Source organism: Phaseolus vulgaris, chromosome 2 (assembly GCF_000499845.2).
Source record: "Phaseolus vulgaris cultivar G19833 chromosome 2, P. vulgaris v2.0, whole genome shotgun sequence".
Taxonomy (NCBI): Eukaryota; Viridiplantae; Streptophyta; class Magnoliopsida; order Fabales; family Fabaceae; genus Phaseolus; species Phaseolus vulgaris.
The window spans coordinates 23,281,445-23,302,495 of record NC_023758.2 but is presented as its reverse complement, the minus strand read 5'-3'; the positions used below and the strand labels follow the sequence as shown (position 1 = coordinate 23,302,495).

At 35.7% G+C, this 21,051-nt stretch overlaps 1 protein-coding gene across 2 annotated transcripts in view; it reads left to right on the top strand.

Moving 5' to 3' along the window:
• The window catches only part of LOC137810968 (uncharacterized), a 34,561-nt gene that overhangs the window by 9,233 nt on the left and 4,277 nt on the right, over positions 1–21,051 (top strand). The window contains exons 10-28 of one of the 2 annotated variants that reach the window (XM_068612487.1): positions 4,327–4,408; positions 5,084–5,136; positions 5,237–5,302; positions 5,379–6,611; positions 7,042–8,034; positions 8,118–8,453; positions 8,641–8,896; positions 8,993–9,215; positions 9,304–9,691; positions 10,505–10,654; positions 10,727–10,948; positions 11,069–11,290; positions 15,192–15,839; positions 16,563–16,823; positions 16,909–17,256; positions 17,870–18,282; positions 18,359–18,788; positions 19,117–20,409; positions 20,722–20,982. In XM_068612487.1, coding sequence (XP_068468588.1) covers positions 4,327–4,408; positions 5,084–5,136; positions 5,237–5,302; positions 5,379–6,611; positions 7,042–8,034; positions 8,118–8,453; positions 8,641–8,896; positions 8,993–9,215; positions 9,304–9,691; positions 10,505–10,654; positions 10,727–10,948; positions 11,069–11,290; positions 15,192–15,839; positions 16,563–16,823; positions 16,909–17,256; positions 17,870–18,282; positions 18,359–18,788; positions 19,117–20,409; positions 20,722–20,982 — 7,878 coding nt within the window. Of the gene's footprint in view, positions 1–4,326; positions 4,409–5,083; positions 5,137–5,236; positions 5,303–5,378; positions 6,612–7,041; positions 8,035–8,117; positions 8,454–8,640; positions 8,897–8,992; positions 9,216–9,303; positions 9,692–10,504; positions 10,655–10,726; positions 10,949–11,068; positions 11,291–15,191; positions 15,840–16,562; positions 16,824–16,908; positions 17,257–17,869; positions 18,283–18,358; positions 18,789–19,116; positions 20,410–20,712; positions 20,983–21,051 lie in introns of both variants that reach the window. The other variant, XM_068612486.1, reaches the window with a different exon arrangement.

Genomic DNA, 21,051 nt, shown 5'->3' with positions numbered 1-21,051 from the left:
ACCCTCTTTATTGTTACTTCTATGGATGTTCTTCATCTTGGGATCACTGAACTCTTTATCTTATACAACAATTGTGCATGTGACAAATAGGGAAGGGGGGGAATAAAGGAGAACTGAAGAATCATACTGTTAAATTAGGAGGAAGTAAACACATGACTTTTTTGTGAGAACCATTTCGGTTATTTTCTCTATTGGGAACGAGGTTATTTTTTTAATTAATTAGAAGCATTCTGATAGTAAGTTGGACATTTTGGTAGATGACCACATGCTATTGCTGTATTGAATAAAATTGATTTTGCTTTTGGTCATGACATTTTTGATGTTACAATTACTATTGATTTGGGACCAAGTTCGTGGACCAGTTCATTGAGCCCCACTGACCTTGCAGATAATGGGCCCATTTTTGAAACATACTTATGATCATAAAAAAATTGAGTCCAATTTCAGACTTAACGAATTTAATCCGTAGGTTTAGGAATTGGTCCGCAAACTTACTCTTTCCCCTAGTTTCCTAAAACCTAGCCTACCTAACTACCTCACACAAATCTCATGTCACTCTCATCTCACTTCTCTGTTTGCGACTCAGATTGTGCACAACACATGTGCGCACCCATGACCATGACTCAATTGCCTCTCGTCCCTTCTGATTTTGTTCCCTGCCTTGCGCCGCTCCTCTTGCTGCCACCTTTGCCTTACCTATCTCATGCCACAACCTCCCTTGTGCTATTGCCTCCCTCTTGATGTTGCCTTCCATTGCTGTCTCTGCCATCACTCGTCTCCTGTCCTTTCTTTGTCCTGCTGCTTCTGCTGCTGATATGTATGGAGTTGTTTATTGATTGTTAAACTTTTTTTTTGTGAGATTGGACTTCTCGGAATAGATTTGGTTTGCCATTGGTGTTGATTTTTTTCTATTATTGGGCTTGTGGACTGGTCACATGATTTTCTGGAGCATGTACGGACTCAAGAATAAAGCCATTTATTTTGAAGACTAGATATATTGGATCTGATTAAAACGGGCTTCGCAGATAGGCCTTAAACAAGCTAGGTCAGTTTGTTTTCCCGCCACTAGTACTAATTGATTTGATCATGTCTACAACTTCTACTAACTCATGTGCTGTTTGGCAACATAATGAACTACCCAAACAAATTTTAGAAGTGTATTTTAAAAGAAATAACGAGGGGAGTGATGGTTGTCGGTTAGCTGTCAAACTAAAATGATTTCAATGGAGACTGTCCAACACCAAAGGGATGATAGTATAGATAAGATTAGATGACCTCAAGTCGTCTCAGTGAAATCAATAAATTAGTGTTTAGTATCTATCTGCAAGAAATAAAAGTTAGCAATAACAATAAATTTAAAAGGGGGTTGAGATTGTTGTGCAGAAAAATCGAGTAGAGATTACAGAACAGTAAAAGGAAGGAGGTTGACTCTCAAGCTTTTCCAACAATGAATTCTTCATTAGTTGATAAATATATTATTCATTCATTCATCTAAACATAATTGAATTGAGCAAACATGCATCAACCAAAGACAAACGAATCTCATTAGTGAAACATCCCGTCCACTAATTTATTCAGTACCTTACTCGTCTCCATGCGTTTAATCATAAGGTTTTCAGTCTTATATCTCTTAAATCATGCGTCCAAGAGATTGTTTACAAAAGTAAACAAGAGTCTAATTAAAGACAAAATTGAATTATCAACATGTGTTCAAAAGCAATTCCTAGAACAACAATTAAACTTAGAAAAAGACTAGACCCCAAAATAGCAATTAAACTTAGAAAAGACTAGACATTTTAGCGCAATCAGATATTGCAGAACAAAACTTTAATTGCACAAAACGTCAAAATTCATTGTGAAGTTACAAGAGAATCATTCCAAAAGAGTTTAGCCTTCCATGTGGAGGCAAAATGAAAAGATTACAAAGAAGAAAATCTATGAGAAATACCTAATGCTTTGTTTTTTGAACGCCTCTGTGAAGCTTGAATATTTCTCCTTGAAGCTTGTATCTTTTTATAAGTTTTTCTTCTCCAAGGATCTCGCAAATATATTTCTGTTCAGATTTTGTTCATAGTTTCTAACTTTCCAGAATTCTTGGAGTCCAGTTCTAGTTTTATTGCGAACTATGTTTCTTCATATGTTCTAGAAGATTTGCTTCCAGTTCTATCTTTGAGATATTGTAGATTTTGAACTCACATATTCAGCTCTCTCACAATGGTAGAAACTTCCTTTAGACCGTCTACTCTAAAAATAGAATTAACGAGAATAATAGTTAAGGCCCAAATAAACCCAATTAGATGAATCTCGCAATTAAAGCTTTAAAGTGTGAATAAAATTATGCTTATCAAGGAGATTTGTGGGTGTTGGGTTGTTGTCAGGTTTAAATAACCCACTAGTATAAATAACCCTTTTGGTAAAGGAGGAGTGGTGTCTTTTGTTTTGTGTAATCAATTGGAAATTCGAGTGTGAAAGGAGAGTGCTCCTTTGTGTTGGATATCCCATGTCAGCTAGATATATGACCAAATTTTAGCATACAAGTGGGTGAGAACTTCAACTTGTAACTCTGTTTTGTGTGGTTAAGTTAGACTTAAAGTATAAGATGACACTAGAATCTATCATAATGAGGATTTTTGGCCCTATTGTACCACATGCTTTTCGATCATTCACAAGTATCTAGTCCTATGCTCTAGACGTACAATCACTGACATGAATAGGTGTGTTGGAGATCTCACATTGATTATATATATGAGTAAAATATAGTATATAAGTGAGTACAAAACTTACCGCACAAGCTGGTTTTGTCAGGTTTAGTTACACTTAAAATTCAATTTCTTAGACTTTGGTTACACTTGTGTGCATTTAATTTTGTCACTAAACATAGTAAATCATTATTTCTATCCAATTTCTCCCTTTTGGTTCTTAAAAATAATTAATTCTTTGGTTTGTAGAAAGAACCTAACACCTGATATTTTTTTTCCGAATATAATCATTTAATAGAATAATTAATTTTCATTATAAATGTGCACACTACTTTTTTGTGTGCATCCTTTCTACTTTTTATGGTTTTATGAACTGTATATATTGAAATTTTAGTTTTTCCCTTTTGCTCAAGCGACTGTTTTTTTCTTGATTTGTAGTTTCTTTTCACATTTCTTTTGCTTTCTTCCAACTTTAAAAGACCAGGGTTCAATTTCTCCCTCCTTTTGGTTCTTGTATGGTTCTTAAAAATAATTAATCATTTGGTTTGTAGAAAGAACCTAACACCTGATGATTTTTTTTCCCGAATATAATTATATATTAGAATAATTAATTTTCATTATAAATGTGCATTACTAGTTTTTGTGTGCATCCTAGTTTGTGTTGCATCCTTTCTACTTTTGATGGTTTTATGAACCGTATATATATTGAAATTTTAGTTTTTCCAGTTTGCTCAAGTACCTGTTTTTTTCTTGATTTGTAGTTTCTTTCACATTTCTTTTGCTTTCTTCCAACTTTAAAAGGTCGGGGTACAATGCCATGCATGTTATCCTTAATTCTTTCCTATATAATAGGGAAAGTTACTGTTCCACTCTGTTTTTAGACAATATGCTATCCACTTGCTTTCTCTTTACTATGGAACCGTTTTCTGTAATATAAAAAACACTTAATACTATTGAACTCTAGGGAAGAGAGAAACATTGAAATGAAACCGTGTGTTTATGAGACAGCACAAATGCTTTATTTATATGGAGAATGAAATCAATACAGTAAATAGAGAAGATTTGATATCCTCTAATAACAAAGATTTAATACAAGAATAAATAAAAAACTTTCTAATGATACATATATAATGTAGATATTCTTGATTATATAGAATCAAATCCTTCTTTCTTTCATTTTAACACCCCCTTCAGGCTGGAGCATATAGGTCATATGTGCCTAGCTTGCGGAATGTCAGCCAATTATTCATTAGAGTTGACAAATCTAGTTGTGATATGTCTCCAGACCCCAGCTTTTCTTATTAGGTATAACAGTAGTAACTGTTATTAGGTATAACAGTATCAACTGTATATAACAGTCTTAACTGTTTACATTTACTTTGTATTACTACTGCACTGGGTACTATTAATACCCAGCCTTCCCTGTACATCATGCACTGAATCATATAATAAAGATTACTCATTCTCTATCTTTCTTCTCTCAATCAAATTACAATACATTATTGTTTTTAATTATGGTTACATCTATGTGTTGAGTTAAAATACTATTGCTATTGATGTTATTTTTAATTACGGTTAGATATATGTCTTTTGCTCTGTGTGTGATTTTGTTCTATTTTCTTTGCAGGCAGTTTTGGCTTTGCAGGTTCCTGTAGAACATTCGAAGGAAGTAAATGATTGCAAACATTTGATAAAGACATTAGTGATGGGTAATTTATATCCTTAAACCTTATGTTGTGCGTAAGGGTGATCATGGTTTGGGCTGAGTAAGGTTTCACAAAATGAATTCCAATGTGATTTAATCTTAACTGGGTTGGATTAGATCTATGCTGTTAAATTTTTTCAACTAACCTGACCCAAATCAACTTGATTAAATGGTTGGAATCTGATCAAGTAATTGGATTGTCTATATTTTATTTATTTATTTATTATGTTTTAGTTATTAAAATTAAATATTAGAGAAAATCAAAATGTTGATAAAATTCGGTGTTATAAATATATTTGTATATTTTCTTAAGTTTTATAATCATTAATAATAAATCCAAATAAAATAGATAAAATAAAACTAATATTGTGCGTTATTTGGATTTGAGACTGAATGATCGTGTACCTAATTTGGTAGATGGTCCTGTCAAGCTCTTTTTAATCCATTTTAAAACGAATATTAAAATGAACCCGTGTTTCTCTAGTTTGGATTGGTTTTGGTCAGATTTACTGATTGAATTGGGTCTATTGTCAACCCTAGTAGTTTGTTATCTTTATTTTCTAGTAGTGCCATACGTTCATTTAATTTCATTACTTTTGCAACCTTATTTTATGACTGATAAAGTTACACATTTTTATTATAAGTTTACATTTTTAAAACTTCTTTTTACAACTTTCAGGAATGAAGACCATAATATGGAGTATCACCCATGCACATTCCCCTAGGCCTCAGGTAATGAAAATAATTTCTGCCTGTGGATTTTATCCCATCGCCGCTTATGATGTGTATTATTTCTTAAATATGAATTTTCCCTGTCCATGGATAATTACAGACTCTTGTTTCGCCATCTTCCAATCTATCGCCACCTCAAGCATTAAGGGGCATGAGAGAAGATGAGGTACTACAGATAGGCTTAACTTGAACATCTGTGTTTTTAGGCTTAATGGCAAAGTTGACATAAGAATCTTGTGTAGGTGTGCAAAGCTTCTGGTGTTTTAAAAAGTGGTGTTCATTGCTTAGCTCTTTTCAAGGAGAAGGACGAGGAGAGGGAAATGCTGCATCTCTTCTCGCAGATTTTGGCCATCATGGAACCTCGAGATCTTATGGATATGTTCTCTCTGTGTATGCCCGAGCTTTTTGAGTGTATGATATCCAACACTCAACTTGTCCATATATTCTCTACCCTTCTAGCAGCCCCAAAAGTGTACCGGCCATTTGCGGATGTGCTTGTTAATTTTCTTGTGAGCGGCAAACTTGATGCCTTGAAGCAACCAGATTCACCAGCAGCAAAATTGGCTTTGCATCTCTTTCGATTTATATTTGGTGCTGTTACCAAAGCACCGGCTGATTTTGAACGGATTTTGCAGCCTCATGCTCCTGTTATAATGGAATTTTGCATGAAAAATGCTACTGAAGTAGAAAAACCTCTTGGCTACATGCAGTTGCTTCGTACAATGTTCAAGGCACTTTCAGGGTGCAAATATGAACTTTTGCTCCGTGACTTGGTGCCCATGTTGCAGCCTTGCCTCAATATGCTGCTAGCTATGTTGGAAGGGCCAACTGCAGAAGATATGAGAGATCTTTTATTGGAGCTCTGCTTGACCTTACCTGCACGTTTAAGCTCTCTGTTACCATACCTTTCTCGTCTTATGAAGCCTTTGGTATTATGTCTCAAGGGAAGTGATGAATTAGTGAGTCTTGGTCTAAGAACCCTTGAGTTTTGGGTTGACAGTTTAAATCCTGATTTCCTTGAACCCATTATGGCCAGTGTTATGTCGGAGGTGATTCTTGCCTTGTGGTCTCACTTAAGACCAGCTCCCTATCCCTGGGGTGCAAAAGCATTGCAGCTTCTTGGCAAGTTAGGAGGCCGAAACAGACGATTTCTTAAAGAGCCTCTGGCACTTGAGTGTAAGGAGAATCCTGAGCATGGGCTTCGCCTGATTTTGACATTTGAGCCTGCAACTCCATTCTTGGTGCCGCTTGATCGATGCATAAATCTTGCTGTGGAAGCTGTAATGAACAAAAACTGTGGCATGGATGCTTTCTATCGGAAGCAAGCTCTAAAATTTCTTCGGGTGTGCCTGTCATCTCAGCTCAATTTGCCTGGAAGTGTTGCTGATGATGGATCTACGTCCAAGCAACTATCTGCACTGTTAGTTTCTACAGTTGATCAAACATCACGCAGGTCTGAGTTAATGGATGTCAAGGTTAGTTTGTTATTGTTCAAGTACACCTAATTCCTTTAAAAATTGGTGCTGACACTTTCGATTAATCTGTGTAACTAAATACTCTTAGTTCACTGTATTCATGAATCTCTCGTCCATGACGATCTAATTAAATTATAAAAAAATCTGCTGCTGTTGATTGCCGTTATTTTTTTTTTTCTCCTTCACATTATACTTATTTAAGTGTGGTTACCTTTGGAACTATCTACTTCAATTGGTCTCTTATCCTCTCCGATATATACTGAGAGTACTTACATAAGTTAGATGGGTCTATACATAGTATAATGTTTTTGCAATAATAAGTAATTGGTCTGTTATCCTCTCAAATATTTTACTGAGTACTTACATTAGTTAGATGGGTATGTACTGTGGAATATTATTTCAGCAAAATTATATGACACTTCATTTTCAGGCCGACTTAGGAGTAAAGACAAAGACCCAACTTATGGCTGAGAAGTCTGTTTTTAAGATTCTTTTGATGACTGTCATTGCTGCCAATGGTGAGACAGATCTCACAGATCCCACCGATGATTTTGTTGTCAATATATGTCGTCATTTTGCAGTGGTATTTCACATCGATTCTTCATCCAGCAATGTATCAGTAGCAGCACTTGGGGGTTCATCACTCTCAAATAATGTTCATGTTGGTTCTAGGCTAAAAAGCAATGCTTGTTCAAATTTGAAGGAGCTGGATCCTCTAATATTCTTGGATGCTTTAGTTGAAATACTAGCAGATGAAAACAGGCTCCATGCCAAAGCTGCTCTTGGGGCTTTAAATGTGTTTGCAGAAACACTTGTATTTCTAGCTCGTTCAAAACATACTGACTTCATAATGTCTAGAGGGCCAGGTACACCTATGATTGTCTCTAGTCCATCAATGAATCCTGTATATTCTCCACCCCCTAGTGTTCGTGTTCCTGTATTTGAACAACTGTTGCCTCGCCTTCTTCATTGTTGCTATGGGCTTACCTGGCAAGCTCAAATGGGTGGAGTCATGGGACTTGGTGCTTTGGTTGGAAAGGTCACTGTTGAGACTCTTTGCCTTTTTCAAGTAAGAATTGTGCGTGGTCTAATATATGTTCTTAAAAAGCTACCCATATATGCTAGCAAGGAGCAGGAGGAGACAAGTCAAGTGCTCACTCAAGTTCTTCGAGTGGTAAATAATGTTGATGAAGCTAATAGTGAGGCACGAAAGCAGAGCTTTCAAGGAGTTGTTGATTTTCTTGCTCAAGAGTTGTTCAACCAGAATGCATCTATCACTGTGAGAAAGAATGTACAATCATGCTTGGCACTTTTAGCTAGCAGGACTGGTAGTGAGGTGTCAGAATTACTAGAGCAATTATATCAGCCTTTTCTCCAGCCTCTAATTGTGCGATCCTTAAAGTTGAAGACTGTTGATCAACAGGTACATGTTCTTTTGCTGATGATGGTCTATTTGATCTTTCTTTTAGCTTTTCTCTTTTTACCACTTTATTATATCTTCTGTAGGTTGGAACAGTTACAGCATTGAATTTCTGTCTAGCATTGAGGCCACCTCTTCTCAAGTTGACACCAGAGTTAGTTAATTTCCTGCAAGAAGCCTTGCAAATAGCAGAATCTGATGACAATGCCTGGGTTGCTAAGTTTATCAATCCCAAAGTGATGACATCGTTGACTAAACTTCGTACTGCTTGCATTGAGTTGCTTTGTACAACAATGGCATGGGCTGATTTTAAAACTCCAAATCACTCTGAGTTGCGTGCCAAGATTATTTCAATGTTTTTCAAGTCTTTAACCTGTCGAACTCCAGAAATTGTTGCTGTTGCAAAAGAGGGCCTGCGGCAGGTACAGTTAGTTTTTATGATATATAATTTATACTAGAGTTGCAAAAGAGGGCCTGTGCCACATGACGGAGAATTATTGGAAACATTTGTGTGAATTTTTGCTTTAGTTTTGCATGCATGCTATTAGTATTAGTTGACCTAGAATAATTTTTTAACCTCATTTACATCTTGATCACCCTGTTACCTAGGTTATTAATCAAAGGATGCCCAAAGAACTTTTACAAAGCAGCCTTAGGCCTATATTGGTGAATTTGGCGCACACAAAAAATCTTAGCATGCCTCTTCTGCTTGGTCTTGCTCGCCTGCTTGAACTGTTATCGAACTGGTTCAATGTTACTTTGGGTGGAAAACTTCTAGAGCATCTAAAAAGGTGGCTGGAGCCTGAGAAGTTGGCTCAAAGTCAGAAGTCATGGAAGTCTGGTGAAGAACCAAAGATTGCTGCAGGTTTTACATCTATGGTTTAACCTATTTAATGCAAGTGTATCTAATTCATCTTCCATAGATTGTACTTGTGCTGATATGTCTTCTCTATTGTTGTAGCTATAATTGAGCTTTTTCACTTGCTTCCTCCTGCTGCCTCGAAGTTCCTTGATGAACTTGTAACCTTGACTATTGATTTGGAAGGAGCTCTACCCCCAGGACTAGTATATAGTGAAATCAATAGTCCATATCGCCTTCCACTTACAAAGTTTTTAAATAGATATGCATCCCTTGCAGTTGATTATTTTCTTGCTCGATTAAGTGAACCAAAGTATTTCAGGCGGTAAGTTTTAGATTGCAGAACTTTAATTATATACCTGCTAAGGTCGAATGCTTACATTGTTTCTTTTTGTTGTTTACTGTAAATTTAGTTTCATGTATATAATTCGTTCAGAAGCTGGTCAACCATTAAGAGATGAACTTGCAAAATCACCTCAAAAGATACTTGCAAGCGCATTCTCTGAATTTATTCCCAAATCTGATGTGACAATGACTCCTGCATCCACAAGTACACATACTAGTTTATTAGGTGAAGAAAGTGTTGCACCATCAACTGATGCTTCTAATCCACCTGCTCCTTCTACCAGTGCAACATCTGACGCTTACTTTCAGGGATTAGCACTTATAAAAACCCTGGTCAAATTAATCCCTGGTTGGTTACAAAGTAATCGTAGTGTGTTTGATACGTTGGTACTTGTTTGGAAGTCACCTGCAAGAATATCCCGGTTGCAAAAAGAGCAGGAGCTGAACCTAGTGCAAGTAAGTATAAAATGTTGTTAGTATTGTATCATCATTATTGATTGTGGATTTTTTTATTGAGTTCCTGTTTCTATTATTCAATGATTGCATGAATTCAATTTCATGCATATAAAGATATTTAACAGTTTTAATTGTGTTTCTGTTCTTTGCTTCTTATCTCATCAGTTTTTGTCTTAAGTTAATTGTAAAGAATAATAGGTGGATGGGCTTTGGATTCTCATATGTTTGAGCCAATCTGTTTGCTGACATCTTCAGCATTGCAGATGATGGTCATGCAAGTACCATTTTATTTGACAATTAACAATAAGACTTATGATACAAGAAGTAAAACGGCCTAGAAAAGGGAATGATTAATTAGTCATATTTAGCCTTAAAAACTCATCCTTTTGATGCTATTTTCTGTCAATTAACTTGTCTGTTTCAGGCACTAACTTTCAAAGCTGTTTTTAAGCAATCTATCAACCCTTGGCATTGCTTTATGGTTTAAGCATATTGGAGAAGTTGCCACTTCATTGCAGTCTACTTTTAGTTAACTTTTGTATACTAAACGTTTGCTGCCTTGACCAAATTGTTTGTATTGATTTATTGGTTTCTTTACTAGATATCTTCACTTCGGACTTCATGAGGAATATTTAAAGATTCATGGTCATATTTTTTTGTTGCATCTCCACCACTCTCCAATTTTTTTTTTTCTTGGTTTGTCTAATCAATCATTTTATATTTTTAGATAGTTTTTTAACTGCACATTCATTAATTTGACCTGTCTTTTAAGTGGCTGGTTAACTTGTTTTCATGGTCATTATGATATCGCAGGTTAAAGAAAGCAAATGGCTTGTCAAATGCTTCCTTAATTATTTGAGACATGACAAAAACGAAGTGAACGTGCTCTTTGATATACTTACCATATTCTTATTTCATAGTCGGATTGACTATACATTCCTGAAGGAGTTTTACATTATTGAGGTAGTTCATAGTTGGATTTGAATTTTTTTTTAATATCTGGGTTCCTTGTATTTAAATTGTGTTGACTTTTAGGTTGCAGAAGGTTATCCTCCAGGCATGAAAAAGGCTCTTTTATTGCATTTTCTCAGCCTTTTCCAATCAAAACAACTTGGTCACGACCATTTGGTGACTGTGATGCAAATGCTCATTCTTCCAATGCTTGCACATGCCTTTCAAAACGGTCAAAGTTGGGAAGTCGTTGATCCTGGAATTATAAAAACAATTGTTGATAAACTTCTTGATCCTCCAGAGGAGGTATGTTCTTATCATGTTTAATTTCTCATTTGGTCTTTTGTTGAAATCTTCATGATTCAGTTTTTGTTATACAGCTTTGTAAGGTCTTCTGTCTCACAATGCATCGTGTCCCTCTTCTAGGTTTCTGCTGAGTATGATGAGCCTTTAAGAATAGAACTACTGCAGCTTGCCACCTTGCTTCTTAAATATCTTCAGAATGATCTGGTCCATCATAGGAAGGAACTGATAAAATTTGGGTGGAATCATCTTAAGCGTGAAGACACAGCAAGCAAACAATGGGCATTTGTGAATGTTTGCCATTTCTTGGAGGCATATCAAGCCCCAGAAAAAATAATACTCCAGGTATGAAAACATTAACTTCTTCTGAATGTTCCTTACTCATAGTATCTTGTAAACATGAGCAGGTAGGTAACTGAAAGTAAATGTGAGAAAGTGGTGAAAGTTCAAGAGAACGGAGAGACAGATTCCAATTTGTATTGGGAGAATTATTTATCTGAAAATTACTATAATTGTAGATACATGCTGAGAACACCTATTTGTAGAGATCCAAACAGGATTCCTATAGCAAAGTTAGTTATAGATGTGTGGCTGTTACAATGTAATTTAAATTAACATCTGTGTAACTAAAATAACAACCAAGGTAGTCAAATCAAGATCTTACTCAAGATCCTACAAAATTTATGAAATTCATGTAAACGCACACAATCATTTTATCTCACCCAAAACTCATAATTGAACTTCAATTCAACATGACAAACAAAACCAATACAATTAGCATATAAAACAAGAAGTCAATCCTAGTTACATAATAGTAAACCAATAGCTTCATCCTATTTCCAAATAGGAATTCTATCCTAGTTACAAAACAAAAAGCTTTCTATAGCAATTAATCTGGCTAGTTAAAGTCATAATCGCCATAGAGGCCTTCAACTCCATTTCTAGTTGCATCTCCTTGACCATTTGAATCAGTAATGTCTAAATCATGATGTAAAGTTTCATCCTCCTCAACTTGGATGGGAATTATGTTTTCATCCAAACCCAAGTTGTGTACATGCAAACCTGATGCTTCATTTGCTCATGCTCATCTTCCATGATCCACTCATCATCTATGAACAGTCATCAATATTAATTTGAATTGATTTTATTGTTTACTTCTCCTTAGCTAATCTTGAATTAGCCATAACAAAAGCAACATTATTGTGCTTTGCTTTAGCCTATTGCTTCTCTCTCAGTGGACTTAAACAAATGATAAGCAAGTAGTAGACTAACAATTCTATGCTCACTTCTTGAGTTGCTACATGTCAAGCTCAATACATGTATGACAAGTTTTTGGATTTATGAATGCTCATCACCATAAGATTTGCATCGATTTGCTTATGTATTTAAATTAATTGGCCTTGTAGTCCAGGGACAACCAAAATATGTGACTTGTTTTCAAAATCGTCAATTTAAACATCAATCAAAATTTGTTTGTCCTCTCATCCTTCACCATTCTTGTTAGACATTTCATTAGACCTCGTTGCATTTCCAAATTAGCTTTAAATCCTGGATAGTAATGCCTTTGAGGGTAAAGAAAATAGCATGTAGCATGCAAAGGCCTGTGATGGTCCACATAGGGAAATAGCAAATAGATAACCAAAAATATATCAGAGTTAGTTTTATGTTTTCAGTTTCAAAATCAATAAACAAATATATAGATACCTTTTCTTGACCATGAAAACCTTTCGTATCTTCTTCATAACTTGACCCATTTTTGTAAATGAACTCCCTACACCCTGAACTGTTTTTCCATCCTTTTTTCAAACAAACCTACTAGACTTCCATTTCTTACTAGTTAACTTTCTTATTAAAGCTCCCTTGTTCTCATGAAGACACCCTAATGTCAAGTAAGATGTGGCAAAGCGAATAATACCTAATCTCACTAAATCTCTTCATGTGAAATGTTGTAATAGATAATTTAGAGACGTTCTTGAATAGATAAAGATTTTAATTGTTTTACCTTTTAATTGTCTCCACATTAATTGGGATCTTCTCTTCTCATAATCCTCCAACATTATGCCAAGACAATGTGCAACACAAGGTGTCCAAAATAACCATTTCCTCTTTGCCATCAACATTTGACTAGAAAATTTATAATTTGCTGCATTATCTACCACATCTTGAACAACATTCATCTCTTCAACAATGCTCTCCATCATCTCAAAAACTTTTTCTACCATTTTGGAAGCAAATGCATCTATGAACTTCAAAAACATGTCTTCCTTTGGGTTGTTCACTAGAAGGTGTATTATTGTCCTTATTTTCTTATCAGTCCAACCATCGTGCATCCTGTTTCTTTCCATTAATCCCTATGTGCTTGTAAAACAAGTGATGTATTTTTCACTTACTCCAAATATTGGACTCATCTCATGACATGATGGAGGTTTAAAGACCAAATCAAACATAGAACTAAATTCTTTACTCTTTGCTACATCGAATTCCATTGTTTTTACCTTCTGATAGTATTTACATTGAAGTTTCCTAGTATCCCCACCAATTGAAATACAATGCCTTCAAGCTATATAACTCCTATTTCCAGAACCCTTTTTAGAGAAATGGGTACCAAAGAGTTTGAATTGGATTTGAAGTCATTTTAATGAATGGGAAAAAAAATCTAACAAGGTTAAGTAATTAGCGGCGCAGTGGTAATAAACAAAGAGGGAGGACAGATGGAATGGAATCAAAGTGAGTAGAGAATCATGACATGACAGTTTTAGTCAGTGGGGTGCTTAGGTTTACATGATGCATTTGGGCAGTGTGGTAAGCAGGATTAAGTTTTTGGGCTTAGGTTTTCGGTTAAAAATCAGGTCATGCAACCCAACCTACGAGGAGCTGCACGAGAGGTGCTGCAAGGACTGCCATGATGAGTAGGGCTGTAAAAGGCACTGTCAGGCTGCGAGCAGGATAAGAGAGGTGACATGAGGAGCTCAGCTGTGAGGAAAGTTGAGGCAGCAAGTACAGCCATGAGGACCGTTGCTCCCATGCTTGTAATATCGCTGCCCCCATAAGTTGCAATCTACAACGGCTATCCAAAGCAATCCACCAAAATTACAACCTTGAGGAGACGTGAGATTGGAGAGGGAGGAGATCATAGACACATTATGCTCCAAAGCTCAATTTTGACTACTTGATAACAACTCTTTAACAGCTTTCATTCTAACAGAATTTGTTACCATTAATGCATCTTAAGTACAACAACTTTGTATGCAAAATACTCACAAGTAGCTGTCAACTAAGTGATTTTATGAAATATTTTTTTCATGGAAATGAAGTCTGCTGAATCACATGGGAATACATTCTATAGTTTTTTAATTTCAATGCCTAGTGTAAAGTGTAACTGTGAAGCCAGAGCTTGCACCTGTAAATGGAAAATATGGCTTTCTTTCAAGGTGGTATAGTGTTTGACTGCCTTCTTTCAAAATATGGTTTATCTGTTTACACCATTTCTAGATAGTAGACATTTGTACTTGAGTCCTTTTAGATTTTAACATGTTTGACTTGTGTCTTTCATGTTTTTTTCTTGAAGGAACTACTTTGTGGCTGTATTCATCTCCAATTTTCTTTCCCTTTTATGCGTTTTATGGATTTGACATGGAAGCTGGATGGAGATAACTTCTGTGTTTTAAGATTACATGCGTGGTTTTAAAGAGCTTTCAAGTTGAAACCCGATGCATCTAGATTTAACTTCTTACTGAGCCTAGCTAACGAAAAGTTGTTTGCTCTATCTGAAATATGAATGTGCTTTTAGATACTCTGTTATTGTGTATCCAACTGAATCTCGCATGAAAATATATGGCTTAATTACTTTTTTGGTCTTGTTATTTATTTATTTTGTTCAATTGGTTCTTCTATTAATGTAAGGTTCAATCAAGTAAGTCTCTCAATTTTAAACATTGCAATAATGTGACCCTTTTGTGTCTTGAAATTGATGTTGATAGTTTTATAAATTGTCACTATATGCGGTGGTTATAAATTGTGTTATGTATAAATTAAAACCATCAATATTTGTTTATTAATAACTTTAATGGTAATTGGATGGAAAGTGGTCACCTTGTTGTGTTTTAAAAGATTGAGGGACATGATTGAACCTTTTATTAAAATTGAGACCAAATTGAATTAAATAAATAAATAAAGGGACTAAAGAGGTAATTAATCCAAAAATTAATGTGTATATCTATACCCTGACACTGATTTGCAAATGTAGGTTTTTGTTGCTCTTCTCAGGACTTGCCAACCCGAAAATAAAATGTTGGTCAAGCAAGCTCTTGACATTCTAATGCCAGCACTGCCACGGCGTTTGCCCCTTGGTGATTCTCGAATGCCCATATGGATAAGATACACTAAGAAAATCCTTGTTGAAGAAGGTCATTCAATTCCCAATCTTATTCACATATTCCAACTTATTGTCCGCCATTCCGATCTCTTCTACAGCTGCAGAGCACAGTTTGTTCCTCAGATGGTAAATTCTCTTAGCCGCCTTGGATTGCCTTATAATACCACAGCAGAGAACAGACGACTCGCCATTGAACTTGCTGGATTAGTTGTTAACTGGGAGAGGCAAAGACAAAACGAGATGAAAGTTGTTACTGATTCTGATGCACCCAACCAAATCAATGATGTCTTTAATCCTAGCTCAGCTGATTCTAAGCGATCTGTGGATGGGTCTACATTTCCTGAAGATACAACTAAGCGAGTAAAAGCAGAACCTGGCCTGCAATCCATGTGTGTGATGTCACCTGGTGGTCCTTCATCAATAACTAACATTGAAACCCCTGGATCTGCCAGTCAACCTGATGAAGAATTTAAACCAAATGCTGCAATGGAGGAAATGATTATCAATTTTCTTATCAGAGTGGGGCTTACTTCTAACCTGATTTCTTATGTTTCGAATGGTGATCTTGCCATTTGGCTAATTCATTGCAAGATAATTTAACATCCGGGAAACACACTTTCCAATATTTAATATTGTGGATACTGAAATTGCTGTTGCTTTCCGTAATGCTTGACATCCTTATGGATTAAGGGTTCAAAGGATAACTTATTAGTTTAGTTGTATTACAATATTCTCTTGCCTAATCACGGACACTTCTAAGTGGTAGCTAGCTGTGTATTGTGTTGTAGTAGTGTCTGCCCGCCATGAATTTGCTGCATCTTAATAATTTACTTTTATTTCTTAATTTAGTGGCAATACAACTTGGATACAATGACAATTAGATAAGTTTTAACATTTTATCATGTTTGCAGTGACTTGTACTCATTTTTGAAATATGTATTCCAATATTCTCTCTTTTTTTAAAAGATTTTTTTATGTAATTTTAGTTTAATTTTACACTGTAACTGTGTCATGTCCTGAATGACTTCTAAAATTTTACCAAATTTGTGTCCGGAGTTATATTTGTGCTTCTTAGTCTAGTCATGTATGTATATGAATGAAAGTGACTGATACAGAGTACTTTTTTGCCAAGTCTAAAGTATGTTTGCTTGTTGAAAAGATTCTCAATGCATTCACAACAATTCCTAAAATATTCTGTTTTTAAGGATGTTATTGATTATTATCTCTTATTTATGTCATTAGGTTGCTCTGGTCATAGAACCAAAGGACAAAGAAGCAAGTGCCATGTACAAACAAGCTTTGGAGCTACTTTCACAGGCTTTGGAGGTGTGGCCGAATGCAAATGTAAAATTTAATTATTTGGAAAAGCTTCTGAGCAGTATACAGCCATCTCAAGCAAAGGATCCATCCACTGCACTGGCGCAGGGTTTGGATGTCATGAACAAAGTGTTAGAGAAACAACCTCACTTGTTCATAAGAAATAACATCAATCAGATTTCTCAAGTGGGTCTAACATTGTTTTTGTTTTTTTGTTTTCATTCGCTCGCTCAGTGATTCAATTTTGACATTAATTGTATTTTTCTTCCAGATTCTTGAACCATGTTTCAAGCATAAACTTTTAGATGCTGGCAAATCTTTCTGCTCACTGTTGAGGATGATTTTTGTTGCTTTTCCTCAAGAAGCAACTACCACACCTGCAGATGTTAAGTTATTGTACCAGAAGCTTGATGATTTGATACAGAAGCATGCTACCACTGTCACAGCTCCTCAAACTGCGAGTGATGATAATAATGCTAGTTCGATTAGTTTCCTATTGCTTGTCATAAAAACCTTGACAGAGGTACAACGGAACTTTGTTGATCCTTTAATTTTGGTTCGCATTCTTCAACGGCTCCAACGAGATATGGGTTCAGCGGCTGGGCCTCATTTAAGACAAGTATGCTTGTTTTCCTTTTTGAATTAATAATATTTTATGAAGTTCTAGGTATAAAATGATTTTTATATTAAAATAGAATTTAGTGGGAAAATATGCATGATAAATGTCTCCACATGCATGATTTAAATTTTTGTTTTATCTAATTTATTTACTTCACTCAGTAAAAGCTTATGATACTGACTATAGGCATGCTAATTTTATCCAGAGTGAAGTAATTGTGTTTGTCAGTTCCACTATTTCTTTTTTGGATACATTGAAGTTTTATTTATATTGTTAATATATGCTGCTTGATGATTAAATTCTGTGGTGTAATCTAGCAAGACCTACTCTGCATTCTTGATTTTTATTAGGTAAGATGCTATATTATGGTTTTAAAACAAATGTGGTTTGGACTTCTTTCTAGTAAAGCAGGCATGCCCTATACCCTTTTGATGCCTTTTACTTCAGTCTGACTCTGATATACTATATATTAAATCAACTTTATCCAAGCCATTCTAGTGTTATTAACATATATTTTATCATGTTAATTATGTTATTTTATTTTAAATCTACTAGAAGTATGTGTGATATATTTTTCTGTTTCAAGTCTTGATAAATTGTCATACATTATTAGGGTCAGAGACCAGATCCAGATTCAGCAGTTACGTCTTCTCGTCAAGATGCTGATGTTGGAGCAGTTATTTCAAATGTCAAATCAATTTTGAAACTTATCACTGATAGAGTGATGGTTGTTTCTGAGTGCAAGCGATCTGTGTCTCAAATATTAAATGCTTTACTCTCGGAGAAAGGAATTGATGCAAGTGTACTTCTTTGCATACTTGATGTGGTTAAAGGGTGGATTGAAGATGACTTCTGTAAACAAGGAACTCCAGTCACGCCAAGTTCCTTTCTCACCCCCAAGGAGATAGTTTCTTTTCTTCAGAAGCTGTCACAAGTTGATAAACAAAATTTCACACCAGTCGCTCTGGAAGAGTGGGACAGGAAATATCTTGAACTTCTTTATGGGATTTGTGCAGATTCAAATAAGTAAGTTATTCATCTTAAGTTTATCTGTGCTATGCTTGAAATGTATTTTGTCTTGATTTTTTTAAATAATTTCCAGATACCCTTTACCCTTGCGTCAAGAGGTTTTTCAGAAGGTTGAAAGGCTTTATATGCTTGGTTTACGAGCCAAAGATCTGGAAGTTAGGATGAAATTTTTCTCTCTCTATCATGAGTCTCTTGGAAAAACTCTTTTTACCAGACTTCAATTTATTATCCAAATTCAAGACTGGGGGGCTTTGAGTGATGTCTTCTGGCTCAAACAAGGCCTTGATCTTCTCCTGGCAATATTGGTTGAGGATAAACCTATTACACTAGCTCCAAATTCTGCCAGAGTTCAACCCCTTTTGGTTTCAAGTTCTATTATTGAATTAAGTGGGATGCAACATAAGGTTAATGATGTATCTGAAGGATCCGAGGATGCTCCTCTAACACTTGAGACCCTTGTGCATAAGCATGCCCAGTTTCTTAACAGCATGAGCAAACTCCAGGTTACTGATGTTTAATCACTGAAGTACTATTATACTCTCATAAAGTTTTATTTCTTTAGTTTTACTGCTATGGTTGTTGTATTTCATCATGAAGTTCCATGATATGGTTGTGGCATAGTACTTGTTATGTGTAAAACTTCTTGTGTTTGTTAAAAATGGTAGATTGATTGAGACTTTTTGTGTCCTTTATACTTTGGATTTGTCAAATTAAAGAGGACTACAGATCTATCACTGTTTTCTGTCACACATGTTGTAAATTTGTAATTATCTGATGTGCACAGTTCTTGGCAAATACTTCATAGTCTCACACTGATAAAATTTCTTCCAGGTGGTTGATCTATTAATTCCTTTGAGAGAGTTAGCCCACACAGATGCTAACGTTGCATACCATTTGTGGGTACTGGTATTTCCAATTGTCTGGGTTACATTGCATAAAGAAGAACAGGTAACACTTGCTAAACCAATGATTAATCTTTTGTCTAAAGATTACCATAAGAGGCAGCAAGCCAACAGACCAAATGTAGTGCAAGCTCTATTAGAAGGGCTTCAGTTGAGCCATCCTCAACCCAGAATGCCAAGCGAGCTTATTAAATATATTGGGAAAACTTATAATGCATGGCACATTGCACTAGCTTTGTTGGAAAGTCATGTTATGTTGTTCCCTAATGATTCCAAATGCTCTGAGTCTCTGGCTGAGCTCTATCGTTTGCTCAATGAAGAGGATATGAGATGTGGGCTGTGGAAGAAGAGATCAGTCACTGCAGAAACCCGGGCTGGGCTTTCTCTTGTTCAACATGGCTATTGGCATCGTGCCCAAAGTCTCTTCTATCAAGCAATGGTGAAGGCAACTCAAGGAACATATAATAACACCGTACCTAAGGCTGAGATGTGCCTATGGGAAGAGCAGTGGTTATACTGTGCTAGTCAACTTAGTCAATGGGAAGCACTGGCAGACTTTGGCAAGAGTGTTGAGAATTACGAAATTCTGCTTGACAGTCTTTGGAAATTGCCTGATTGGACATATATGAAGGAGCATGTCATTCCCAAAGCTCAAGTGGAAGAAACTCCAAAGCTTCGTCTAATTCAAGCATACTTTGCGCTTCATGATAAAAATACAAATGGCGTGGGGGATGCTGAGAATATGGTAGGTAAAGCCGTTGATCTTTCTCTAGAACAATGGTGGCAGCTTCCTGAAATGTCTGTTCATTCCAGAATTCCTCTTCTGCAGCAATTCCAACAAATAGTTGAAGTTCAAGAATCAGCTAGGATTCTCATAGATATTTCTAATGGAAATAAAGGAAATTCTGTGGTTGGTGTGCAAGGGAACCTTTATGCTGATCTGAAGGACATCCTTGAGACATGGAGACTAAGAACTCCAAATGAATGGGATAATATGTCTGTTTGGTATGATTTGCTGCAGTGGAGGAATGAAATGTACAACTCTGTCATTGATGCTTTCAAAGATTTTGGCGCCACAAATTCAGCACTTCATCATCTTGGTTACCGTGACAAAGCATGGACTGTCAACAGGCTTGCCCACATTGCTCGTAAGCAAGGCCTTTTTGATGTTTGCGTCACCATACTTGAAAAATTATATGGGCATTCAACCATGGAAGTGCAGGTAGGATATCTGGTCATCTGTAGTTAGAGAGTATTGCCTCATGTCTGTCATTATCTGTACATTTTTAATTATAGATGAACCTAACTTTTGGGGGTCGCTTTACATTTTTTTCTGATAATTTTGACAATGTCATATGGCAAGTTCAGTTTTTTTTTTAAGCTGGATTTATCTGTACATAGTAGTAATTCTTAACAATTATATTTGTATGTATACCTTTTTTATTTTCAGAGTATGTTTATTTGACTGTATTGAACTATGAAATTTGAGAACTTGTGTAGATTTTATCTGATGCTCTTTGTCAAGTATTTACAGGAAGCGTTTGTTAAGATTACTGAACAGGCGAAGGCATACCTAGAAAATAAGGGAGAACTTACAAGTGGTATTAATCTGATCAACAGCACTAATCTAGAGTATTTTCCTGCAAAGCACAAGGCTGAAATTTTCCGTCTGAAAGGGGATTTCTTGTTAAAATTGAATGATTCTGAGTCTACTAATGTTGCTTATTCAAATGCCATTAGTCTTTTCAAAAACTTGCCTAAAGGATGGATAAGCTGGGGAGACTACTGTGATATGGTAATTAGTATCTGTTTTTCATGTTACTTTCTTTGACTGATTAATTATTAACTAATTTTTGTACTTGTC